Source organism: Triticum aestivum, chromosome 2D, assembly GCF_018294505.1.
Source record: "Triticum aestivum cultivar Chinese Spring chromosome 2D, IWGSC CS RefSeq v2.1, whole genome shotgun sequence".
NCBI classification, from domain to species: domain Eukaryota; kingdom Viridiplantae; phylum Streptophyta; class Magnoliopsida; order Poales; family Poaceae; genus Triticum; species Triticum aestivum.
In genome coordinates this window covers 495,365,457-495,377,310 of record NC_057799.1, presented here as the reverse complement: position 1 = coordinate 495,377,310, position 11,854 = coordinate 495,365,457, and the positions used below count along the sequence as shown (strand labels likewise).

The window sequence follows — 11,854 nt, the reverse complement described above, 5'->3', positions numbered from 1 at the left end:
TCACATACTTTTATCCCCGTTGAAAACTTCAACCAGTTTGTCATCAATCACCAAAAAGGGGGAGATTGTAAGTGCATCTAGTGCCACCCCTAGTTGGTTTTGGAGTATTGACGACAAACTTGGTTGAGGGACTAATGTGTTTGTGAGAATTGCAGGATAACACAGGTAGTAGTTCCTCATTGATTCGGTTCTACCTACCAGAGATGACCCCTAAAAATGTATGAAGACATTGAAGACAATGGTGGTTCGTGAAGACATTCACGATGAAGATTATGACATGTGAAGACATTCACTTGAAGACTATGGAGTGCGAAGACATAGTTGTTTCGTAGTTTCCTTTTCTTCTTTATTGAGTCATAGGAACCACCGTACTGTTAAGTGGGGTCCAAGTGAACAAAGTCAGAATGACTGATGTGATGCTCAACCAAAATCCTATGTCTTCGAGCGAAGACAATGAGAGCAAATCTTATCCAGAGCTGGATGAGTCAGCTTGTAGCCTAAGTCAAGCTGCCACGTGTGTTTGAAATCCGGCCGTTGGACACGTGTCGGTTCCTTAGTGACCCAGGGTCATTTCAAACATATCGGGTCGGCTTGCCTCCTGGCTATAAATAGCCCACCCCCTACACCATAAATTGGTGGCTGCTTAGAGTTAGTGCACGGCTTTTGTCATTTGAGAGCAACCCACCTCCAAAGCCTTTGAGAGAGAGATCCTTGCGAGGACAAAGCCCTAAACACCCAGAGCCAAAGAGTGTTAGGCATCACTAAAGTCTTTCTATCTGCGTGACCTAAAGACTTGTTACACTTGAGGACTGTGAATCCTCCAGCCAGTTAGTAATCGCGTTCTGAGCATCCAAGAGTCATTGTGGATCGCCGGTGAACGAAGTCTGTGAAGGTTTGGAAGTCTACCTTGAAGACTTACCAAAGTGATTGGGCGAGGACTGGGTGTCCTTAGCTCAAGGGGAATAAGGTGAACACGCGGTCTTCTGAGTTCAATCTCAGCCTCCCTAACCAGACGTACAGTTGTCACAACAACTGGAACTGGTCTACCAAATCATTGTCTTCGTCAAGCAACTAGTTCTATCCCACACCTCCCTTTACTTTACTATTTGTCTTCGTGAAGTCATTGCTTGCCTGTGTGATCTGATTGACTTCATTGTGTGAAGACTATTACTTATTTGGCTTCTACTGTCTTCCATCCTAATCCATACTACCTAGCTGCTAATAGTCTTCGTGCTTTCACTACATTGCTTACTTGACTATGGCTTGTCTAGTGTAGTCTATCTTCCGCTGCATATCAATAGGTTCATTTCATCTGTTTGTCTTCAAAGACCTCGTGTTTTGAAGACTTCCATAAAAATCACCTATTCACCCCCCCCCCCTCTAGTTGATAACTAGCACTTTCACGGATCGAGTTCTCTGAAGTCAGGATGTTCTTGTATCATCAGGGCCAATGTGTCAAATGAGCTGTCAAGTGATCTAAGAAGCTTCTTCACGATTTCATGCTTGGTGATCTCAGTGGCGCCAAGAGCGCGAAGCTCATTCGTGATATCAGTGAGGCGATCGAACGTGAGCTGGACATTCTCATTATCGTTCCTCTTGAAGCGGTTGAAGAGATTGCGAAGAACATCAATCCTTGAGTCTCTCTGTGTAGAGACGCCTCCGTTGACCTTGGACAGCCAGTTCCAGACTAGCTTTGCAGTTTCCTATGCACTCACACGACCATACTGTCCTTTGGTCAGATGACCACAGATGATGTTCTTGGCAGTTGAGTCCAATTGCGGGAACCTCTTGACATCTGCAGCGGTGACACCTTCACCGACCTTGGGAACGCCTCTCTTGACGACATACCAGAGGTCAATGTCAATGGCTTCAAGATGCATGCGCATCTTATTCTTCCAGTAGGGGTAATCAGTGTCATCGAAGACTGTAGTCAACATAGCTAAAACTCCAGGCGGTTAAACCGAATCACACAGAACAAGGGAGCACCTTGCTCTGATACCAATTGAAAGTGCTAGTTATCGACTAGAGGGGGGTGAATAGGCAATTTTTATGAAGTCTTCAAAACACGAGGTCTTTGAAGGCAAACGGTTGAAATGAACCTATATGATATACAGCGGAAGATGAACTACACTAGACTAGCCATAGTCAAGTAAGCAATATAGTGAAAGTACGAAGACTAATAACAGCTAGGTAGATGGATCGGAATGGAAGACAGTATGAAGCCAAACAGGTAATAGAAAAATCTAAGACAATTCTTGACCAAAGAATCCATGGAAGGAGTCTTCAATCAGTGAAGTCAATCAGATCAGGCAAGCAAGCAATGACTTCACGAATACAAACTGAATTGTAAAGGAAGAAGGGGATAGAACCAGTTGCTTGGTGAAGACAAGGATTTGGTAGACCAGTTCCAGTTGTTGTGACAACTGTACGTCTGGTTAGGGAGGGTGAGATTGAACTCAGAAGACTGTGCCTTCACCTTATTCCCCTTGAGCTAAGGACACCCAGTCCTCGCCCAATCACTCTGGTAAGTCTTCAAGGTAGACTTCCAAACCTTCACGGACTTCATTCATCGGCGATCCACAATGGCTCTTGGATGCTCAGAACGCGACGCCTAACCGGTTGGAGGATTCACAGTCCTCAATTATAACAAGTCTTCAGATCACGCAGACAAAAAGACTTCAGTGATGCCTAACACTCTTTGGCTCTGGGTGTTTTGGGCTTTGTCCTCGCAAGGGTCTCTCTCTCAAAGGCTTCAGAGGTGGGTTGCTCTCAAACGACAAAAGTCATGCACTAACTCTGAGTAGCCACCAAATTATGGTGTAGGGGGTGGGCTATTTATAGCCAGGAGGCAACCCGACATGATATGTCCGAAATGACCCTGGGTCACTAAGGGTGTGTTTGGTTTCAGTCACCAACTAGAATGGCATGGGTCGGACCAGTCCCAAGGCCATCACGGACTAGAGGGTGATGGCCTGACCTGCGGGGGCGTTCCTAGGACCCGTTCCTGCGGCGGCCGCAGCCTGATCTGCTTGTGCGCGGCGGCCTGATCTGCGGGAGGGCGTCACCGGCGGCCTGATCTGCTAGGGGCGGCGCCGATGGCTTGATCTGTTGGTGCGCGGCGGCCTGATCTACTGGGGGCGGCACCGGCGGCCTGATCTGCTGGTACGTTGCTGCCTGGTCTGCTGGGGGGCTGCGGCGACCAGGCCTGCTGGGGGCTGGGATAGCATCTTCTCTGTGAATTGCTTCGTCTTGAATTAGCGATGATTTTTCTTGCCGGAGGCAGAGGAGTGGTAGCAGATCGTAGCTTTCATATAGCCGTGGTTCTTCTGTGTAAATTCCTTCTTTTTGTTTAGAAATGTATTGATGCAAGAGGAATAGACGTAAGATATGTTTGATATATCGTGTATCTGCCATGCTTGTGTATGCATATTATCAAAATGAACCAAATTCATTTTATTCTGTCTCACCAACCAAACGCTCAAATGTAACCATTTCATTCCATCTATTGTCTCAACTAAACATTCGAATGGAATTGACCCATTCTAGTGGAATGGAATGTCATGGAACCATTACATTCCATTCCACTTGGTTCCACAACCAAACACACCCTAAGGAACCGACACGTGTCCAACGGTCGGATTTCAAACACACGCGGCAGCTTGGCTTGGGCTACAAGCAAAGCTGACTCATCCAACTCTGGATAAGATTTGCTCTCATTGTCTTCGCTCGAAGACATAGGATTTTGGTTGAGCATCACATCAGTCATCTGACTTTGTTCACTTGGATCCCACTTAACAGTACGGTGGTTCCTACGACTCAATAAAGAAGAAAAGGAAACTACGAAACAACTATGTCTTCGCACTCCATAGTCTTCAAGTGAATGTCTTCACAGGTCATTATCTTCATCGTGAATGTCTTCACGAACCACCATTGTCTTCAATGTCTCATACATTTTTAGGGGTCATCTCTGGTAGGTAAACCGAATCAATGAGGGACTACTACCTGCGTTATTCTACAATTCTCACAAACACATTAGTCTCTCAACCAAGTTTGTCGTTAATACTCCAAAACCAACTAGGGGTGGCACTAGATGCACTTACACTTCCGGCACCACCACCGACGCTCCCCGCGCCAGTTCGACCAGCCACAGCCAACCCTGAATCTTTCCCGGCCACCCAATCTAAACATATCATAGGCAAATACAATAGCAAGTAATTCTTTTTCAATATGGGCTAAATGCTTTTGATCATCATCCAAACTCCTGCTAGCATAATAGATGACATTAAGTTTCTTCTTATTCAACTGTCCTAAAACCGCTCCAATAGCACAATTGCTAGCGTCACACATTATCTCAAAGGGTTCATCCCACTTAGGAGGTTGGCTGATCGGGGTAGTGATCAAGGCATCCCTCAGATTTTCATAAGTCAATACACATTCCTCATAAAAATAATATGGGACGTCTTTCGGCGAAAGGTTGGTGAGTGGTTTTGGTAGTTTAGAGAATGAACCGCCTATAAAAACTTGCATGCCCCAGAAAATGCATCCCTTTTGCATCTTGAGGATAGGGTAAATTTTCTATTACCTCTATTCTTTCTTAACAATGCAGGAGAGTTGGATGTAGTAATTGCATTAAAAAAGAAGAGGATACACATGCACAACCCATACATCGTCATAGAGGCACGAGCCATCTAGAGAACCAAACGACCTAAGCATTGCCAACCCAAGAATTCACGACTAATAGGCCAACAAACTCATCCTAGACTAGAACAAGAGTGTTGCGCATGGCAAGATAGCAAAACACCAGTCAGCAACAACACAACTCAAAATGACTCCAAAGATGACAATGACTGAGCACAATCAACCCAAGGATGAATCCGCCACCAGCCATGAGTCAACAACACTCGCACAACTGTAAATAGTCAGCACGATGTCACCAAACAATGAGACCATGCCTAGCGCCATCAGGCCGACAGCCACACAAGCCACAGAAGGAGAACGGAGGAGTGGACGAGCACAAACTAGGGGGGTGGGGGGCACGAGTCGTACAACAACGAGGATGACAACATCCATGATAAACAAACAAGGGGCGGGAGAGCGAAGGAGAGGCACGCGGCAATGCCCCAAAGCCATCCGACAGGAGAAGACGAGGCAGAACCGTGGGAGAATTGCACTATGGTGTGTTGCGCTATGACCTATGAATCGAAACTTTCCACAGGCATCGAGGCCCTATAGGCGGGATAAGATTTGAGCATCACACTGGACTAGACATGGAGACAGATGTCCGGTCCCTAGCCCAAGCAGTCAAGAACGACGAGAATGACTTGGCAGTGAAGCGGGGATCTAAGTCTTGTTTAGGGAGATGAAATTCCTAGGGAGGTTAAAAATAGTATGTTTCCTTTTTGCTTGGACCCCAATAGCAATGCTCCCGCAACATAAATTGCCGCGAGGAACGCTCGTGAATGCTATCCTTCCTAGGAACGTTCGCTGTATAGCATTACCGTTTGGCTTTTGTATTGCCTTTGGTGGTTGTTTGTTGATGGAACATAAGATATTTTCCAGCTAAGACTAAAACTTCTGTTGAACTCGAGTCTCGCGTGTTTTTCTACCTAACAAAGCGATCAGCCATCACATGCATGCAAGGTCAACACTTTGAAGGCAAATTCAGCGCGCGAATAGCTCACCAAGCCTGGTAGACATCGACGGGTCTAGGTCAAGGTGCAGAAGGATAACTCAGTGGTCAACATTTCTTGGCAGCCGGGACAAGTTGTGGCGTGAACGAACTGTGCCTTACAAAGTGAGAAGAAGTGGCGAACCGCTGGTACATATCGCTACGCTACGGAGGGAGAAGGTGGCCGCGCTTTTCGTCGTCCTCTATCACTGCATGCACCCATGACGGCCGTATAGTTTGAACGTTCCATCCGCGACTTGCAAAACCGCGTGACCGTGTGCCACTGTGCTGCTTGATTGGGGTGCCAGACATATAATGGCGACGTTGAAGTACATATTTTGCTTGGGTGTGCTACAGCTCTTGATTTGTTGGTGCGTATCGAAATTCAGCCACTTGGAGGCATTTCCTGAAGCTTTTCCAAATCACTTTTTTTGTTTCTTCCATCTGCCAGAAACTTAGCTTCTCCATCGATTAGCCCTTCCCCTATGTTGTTTTCGGAGATGGTACCAGAAGCGTAAGATTAGGAGACGACAAAACCCCTTTTTTTTATCGCCGGATCTTTGGTGTTTCTCTTTGTGATTCGGGTAGGTTACAAACCACTACGATCGAGCAGAATTTCGCCAGCTTCCTCCAAGAAATGGGCTGTCTATGCCTATTCCGGGACAAATGGAGGCGCAAGAGGCGGCCGGAGTCGTCGGCGCCGCCATCCCATTCTCAGGCAGCGGCGGCCTCCTACTACGCCGCCTGCACAGAGCCGTGCTCCCACGACGCGTCGGTACCAGCCGGCGCTGCCTCGACCGCATCGCCAGCTTGCAGCGCTACTGCTACGAGCACATCCGACGGCTCAGGCGCGCGGCCGGCGTCGAGCAAGTCCTTGGGCTCCTCCGCGCGGAGCCTCCCGGAGCTGTACGGGGAGAGGGGCGCGCACAGCCTGCTGGAGTTCGGTCTCAGCGAGCTCCGTGGCGCCACGGCCAACTTCAGCCCGCTGCTCATGGTCGGCATGGGCGGCTTCGGGTGCGTCTACAGGGGCGCCCTCCGCCTCCCCGGCGGGAACCCCCACGGCACCGCGGTCGCCGTCAAGAGGCTCAACCCCAACGGTGGCCAGGTACCAAAACTGCAATGCAATTCCATCACTAAAGAATTCAACTGTCTCCGGAGTCTTCATGAGGCACCAACGACACCAGCCACTCTGATCTGATCGCCTGGCTCTCCTGTTCAGGGACACAAGGAATGGCTGGCCGAGGTCCAATTCCTCGGCATCGTCGAGCACCCGAACCTCGTTAAGCTCGTCGGCTACTGCGCAACACAGACCGATCAAGGGCCGCAGAGGCTTCTGGTCTATGAGTTCATGCCCAACAAGACGCTGGACGACCACCTGTTCAACCCAGAGCACCCTGTCCTCCCATGGGACGTCAGGCTGCAGGTAGCACTGGGTGCTGCTGAAGGGTTGCTCTATCTGCACGAGGGCCTTGAGCTTCAGGTAGGTAACCAATCTGCCCTCCAGCGCCCATCACCCTCTTAGGATTTGGTGAAGCTGTTTTTTATCCAGGAATGAATTTGCTTGTTTTGAGCAAGATTAGGCAGACAGTTTCTACACCCGCAGCTCTCGTCAGATCATGGCATGAGAACTGAATTATGAACTACTGCATGGAAAAGGCAGGGCGTTCAATTATCATCACAGCCTGAACTATTATCATTATACTCATGATGATCTTTCGATATTTGTAGATTATATACCGCGATTTCAAGGCTGCAAACATACTGTTGGATGAGGAGTTCAGACCCAAACTTTCGGACTTTGGATTAGCAAGGGAGGGGCCATCCGAAGGCCAAACCCATGTATCTACAGTGGTATGTGCAAACTTCACTACAGCAACCAGCTCAATTTCCTTGGGTTGCATATAGCCAAACTACATGGCATTCTGAATGCTCCATATGGAGCATCTCACAGAGCCGTCAGACACTCATTACCTTTGCAAATTCAGGTAATGGGAACCTACGGCTACGCAGCTCCGGACTATGTCCAGACAGGGCATCTCACCACCAAGAGCGACGTCTGGAGCTTCGGAGTGGTAATGTATGAAATCCTCACGGCTCGACGCTCGGTAGAGAAAAAACGACCCAAGAACGAACAGAAGCTCCTGGAGTGGGTGAGGCGGCACCCAGCCGACAGCGAACAGTTCAGTGAGATCATCGACACAAGGCTTGAAGGGAGATACTCCATGAGAGGAGCAAGAAAGATCGCCAAGCTGGCCAACAGCTGCCTTGCAAAGTATGCAAAGAACCGCCCCACAATGCTGGAGGTGGTTGAGAGGCTGAAGCTGGCAATGCAGCACAAGGAACTGGATGGTCAGGATGTCCGTTCAGTGGAGGAAAGCTCGCTTCTTCATGAGGCACCAACGACACCACCCATGGAGGATGAGGCTGCGGTGTCGGCAAGGCGGCGGATGCTTCATTTGGCTGCCCTAGGTGAGAATGCAAATGCTCAGGCAAGGAGAAGATTGATGCTCATGAGGGCAGCTGCTCCTCGGACGTGATACCCTGCCATCGTTGAGCTCTTGATTTTGACAGACTTTTTTTCTTGTTGTTCTGTTTGTTTTTTTTTTGTATGATTGTATATGGTTTAGAAATTTAGTTTTCTCCAATGCCGTATCTGGCAATTGATGAGTAAAGTTTGAAGTGCTGGTGGTGGTAAAAATAGGTTGAAAAGCATGAAATGCAGTTATGCCTTTCTTTTGTCGGACTCACATGAGCTAGTAATTTGTATACATGAAAATGGTGCCTACTATTTAATTTGGATAGTACTCTTTGGAATACTGGAAGCACACTATTTTTTTTTAGTTTTGTTGGCAAAGGAAGCACACTAATTGGAACTTAATCATATAAGCACACTATAGGAAGGATAGCGATTTTCTCAAGTGAACATCTAACTACAGGAGGAACAGAGAACAGGGAGCTGAAGCGGGCAGGTCAGCACCTGAGCTGTAAAGCCCAGGACGGATTTTCTTTGCTAGGTTATCTATAATTATTAATGACAGCAATTCCCACCCTATTTGATCCATGCCCCCTTGTACTCGCTTCTGACTAGTCTATTATACCCTCAACTGATTAACTATATTTCCAAAAACTTAAAATAAACTTGCTAAAACCCCAAGAAACGTTCTATGCTATGTTTTTTTGTTTTCAACAAAGCTCATGACACAGAAAGTTAAATCTCATCTCAGTCAGCATCAGCATCCTCTTCAGTGGTGTATACTTGTAATATGGTATTAAGTGTGGCATTGTAACAACAGAGCGAACAGTGGTTCTTTTTCTTAAACAACAGTGTAAATTTCACAAAAGTGAAGAGAAATTAAAATCCGAAGAATTACAAACCTGCAGAAGCAGGTCATGAGTCATCACCCAATTCAGTTCTCAGCAATGGGAAAGACTGATCCAATCTTGTTGTTACCCATACGGTAGCACTTGACGTTCACTGTGTATGGGCCGATATCGACGCGGTTATCCTCCCCGCCCATAAAGAAGCACAGTGTGTAGAGTGCCAGCTCGAACTCAGGGCTAACACCAATCAAAGAGCTTGATACTGATTTCAGCACACCATGCCACTCAAACTGAACGGTCAGTAACTGTGTCTCCGAATCAGGCTGTGAAAACAAGAATGGAACATGTTAGATGCATTACTTACGTTATATACATGTACATCTTATGAATGTTGAGACTATATACTCACCGATTCCCCACGCCGTCTTGGGAATATGTAGCCTTGGTAGTCCACATTTCCCTTGGCTTCTTCCAGATAAAACTGCAAATTAGTCATGTAGTTGCAGTCAGATGTATTTTCATACAACGATACAAGACTGCTGAAGCATTACATGGACTTACCTGAATCCAGTTATGGAATCCTGAGACCTCGGTCTCTCCTTGTCTCTGTTCCTTTATCTCACCAACAAACACATGCTCAAATGCAGAAGAGCAGCTAGAGTTGCCACATCTTCCATACAAATTAAACCAAAGGGATGTCAGCATTGCCTTGAAGTCATCATAGTCTTGGGATGCGACTCCCTTCAGCACTAAATACCGGTGCAAGTACTTAATCGGCGCTGTCCGGGCAATCTCTTCAATAAATGCTGCTTCTTCGTGCTTGTCCTGCTGAGTAACAACTTCTTTGTACCCTTGGTGTGGGTTGTAATTGTCAAGAAGCGCACAGAAGCGAGAGTAGGTGGGCTTGGTGAGCACATCATCGCCTAGCCAGCTGAATAGGTTTTCAGATGCCATATCATCCTTCTGATAAACCTTCTTTCCCTCTCCACATTCAATTCTGTAGTCCTTACCAGGAACAAGACGGTTCATATCAAGCTCCCACAACCGGCTACATGCTTCCGTCAAGCTATTGAGCTCCTCCCTGGTAGGCTCTACATTTAGGCCATGGTGGATCTGACCAAAATCTTCAGAGTACTCTTGTTCAGATGGTGGCCTTTTGTATGCGTTCCATGCTTCACACTGTACCAACCAGTTATCTAGGAGTTCAGAGTTCAAACAGGATAATGAAGCTTCACAATATACTAGTATAGTATCACCATACATCTTACCGCAGGAATTCTACAGGTTAGTTCATATATACATAGGGGTAACGGTAACCAGGAGTATCGGTCTAAAATTCAGTTATCTCATTCAGCGTGTCAAGAGTAGAGAAATGGTGTTTGATGTCAGTGTCGATCTGTTGCATGACACTGATTACATACCGAAAAAAGTATTGGCCTATAAATATCACCTAAAACACATAGAAACTTATCTAGTAGTATTTGAAACCAACTATTAACTTTAATAATTACTAAACACAAACCTGTTGTGGTCTTCCATGCTGCTTTTTCTCCCCTACAGTTTCCCAACCTTCATCATTTGTTTCTTCTCCCTCCTCCTAACATCCAAAATTAAAGAGTTGGCTTATTAAGAAATCCATCCGAACTTCAGACTGATACTGAAAAGCTCTAAGATACAGTTATAACACAGACACTACAATATTGGTAGGTATATGACTGAACAGCAGGTCAATTGCCCACAATTTTCAAGTAAAGAAATTCGAACATAACAGAGCAGAATCAAACCTGTTGCTGCCTCCTGTGTGCTGGCGCCTGCTGCTGCGGTAGCCGGCTACCACCATCACTCCTGTCCTCGCCTTGGTACTACAAAAACAAACCCAAATCAGCTACAACATCAACACACTACAACCCATCATGGAAATCAAACAATGGGAACTGAAAGCACCCTGATCATCTGGACAACCTGGCTGTGAGATCCGCCATGCGCAGATGGATGCTGCTGCTGCTGCTGCTGCTTCCGGCCCCCCGTCCTCTCCCAGCCCTCATCCTCCCTCCTCTCCTCCTGAATGCAGTTACAGGAAATCAACAGCTGCTGATCATACAAACTAACACGAACTGAACAGGACACCCACCCGCCTGGAGGGCCGAGAACCCCGGCGCTCCTCCTCCGGCTCGCCGCCCTTCTTCTCGGAGACCACCTGCCAGAACCAAAACCGTTAAGCCTTACCAGACCGACCGGACCATTGCGCACTAAGCTTCGGCTTCACTCGCAATTGAGCGAACAGCCGGCGCGCACCTCGGCCCACGTCGAGCGGTCCCGCTGCTCGCGGCCCTCCTCATCCTCCTCCCCTTCCTCGGCGTCCCGCGCGGGGCGGTGCCTCCTCGGCGCCTCGTCGCGGTCTTCGTCCCGCTCCCGCCGGCCGTCGCCGCCGTCCAAGACGTCGATCGCCGCTTTGGCCAAACCCTTGATGAGCCCCTCCATGGCGTGAACAGGGGAGTCGAGAAGCGGGGATGGGATGGATCCGACTGGCTGTTGGGATCTGGGTGATGACTGGTGAGGAGGAGGAAGTTGTGCTGTTTCGAGGGGTAGTGCGCCGTGGGTGGACTGTTCGGGTGGAAAAGGAAGGATTTGCACGTGGTGATCGCCGATTGGGCTGCCCGTGGTCGGTGGGGTGGAGTAATCGCGGCGACGCGGATGACCGACGAAATCTCGTGCGTTAATTAACCGCTGCTGCCATTCTCAAAAAGAAAAAGCCCGCTGCTGCCGACAGTCAGTTTAGAGGATACCCACGCAGGTATTAAACCCATTAACAGTCGCACAAAGGGCTCTCGTTCGCGCTAGCCACCTCAGCGATTTTACTGTGAC

General features: G+C 47.9%; 2 protein-coding genes across 2 annotated transcripts; one reads left to right on the top strand and one right to left on the bottom strand.

Annotated features, from left to right (window-relative positions):
• Positions 1-6,053: 6,053 nt before the first annotated feature.
• On the top strand, positions 6,054-8,444 carry LOC123054065 (probable serine/threonine-protein kinase PBL19). Its single transcript, XM_044477732.1, has 4 exons — positions 6,054-6,773; positions 6,888-7,148; positions 7,397-7,519; positions 7,654-8,444. Exons 1-4 carry the CDS (start codon positions 6,306-6,308, stop codon positions 8,203-8,205), a joined length of 1,404 nt encoding a protein of 467 aa, XP_044333667.1. The 5' UTR covers positions 6,054-6,305; the 3' UTR covers positions 8,206-8,444.
• A 465-nt stretch (positions 8,445-8,909) lies between these two features.
• Positions 8,910-11,625, bottom strand: LOC123054064 (poly(U)-specific endoribonuclease-B). The gene is made up of 8 exons (XM_044477731.1): positions 11,285-11,625; positions 11,121-11,186; positions 10,952-11,050; positions 10,774-10,851; positions 10,512-10,586; positions 9,551-10,168; positions 9,399-9,470; positions 8,910-9,312 (listed from the first exon to the last, which is right to left on the bottom strand). The coding sequence occupies exons 1-8, from the start codon at positions 11,468-11,470 to the stop codon at positions 9,076-9,078; spliced, it is 1,431 nt and encodes a 476-aa protein (XP_044333666.1). The 5' UTR covers positions 11,471-11,625; the 3' UTR covers positions 8,910-9,075.
• Between the last annotated feature and the right edge of the window lie 229 nt (positions 11,626-11,854).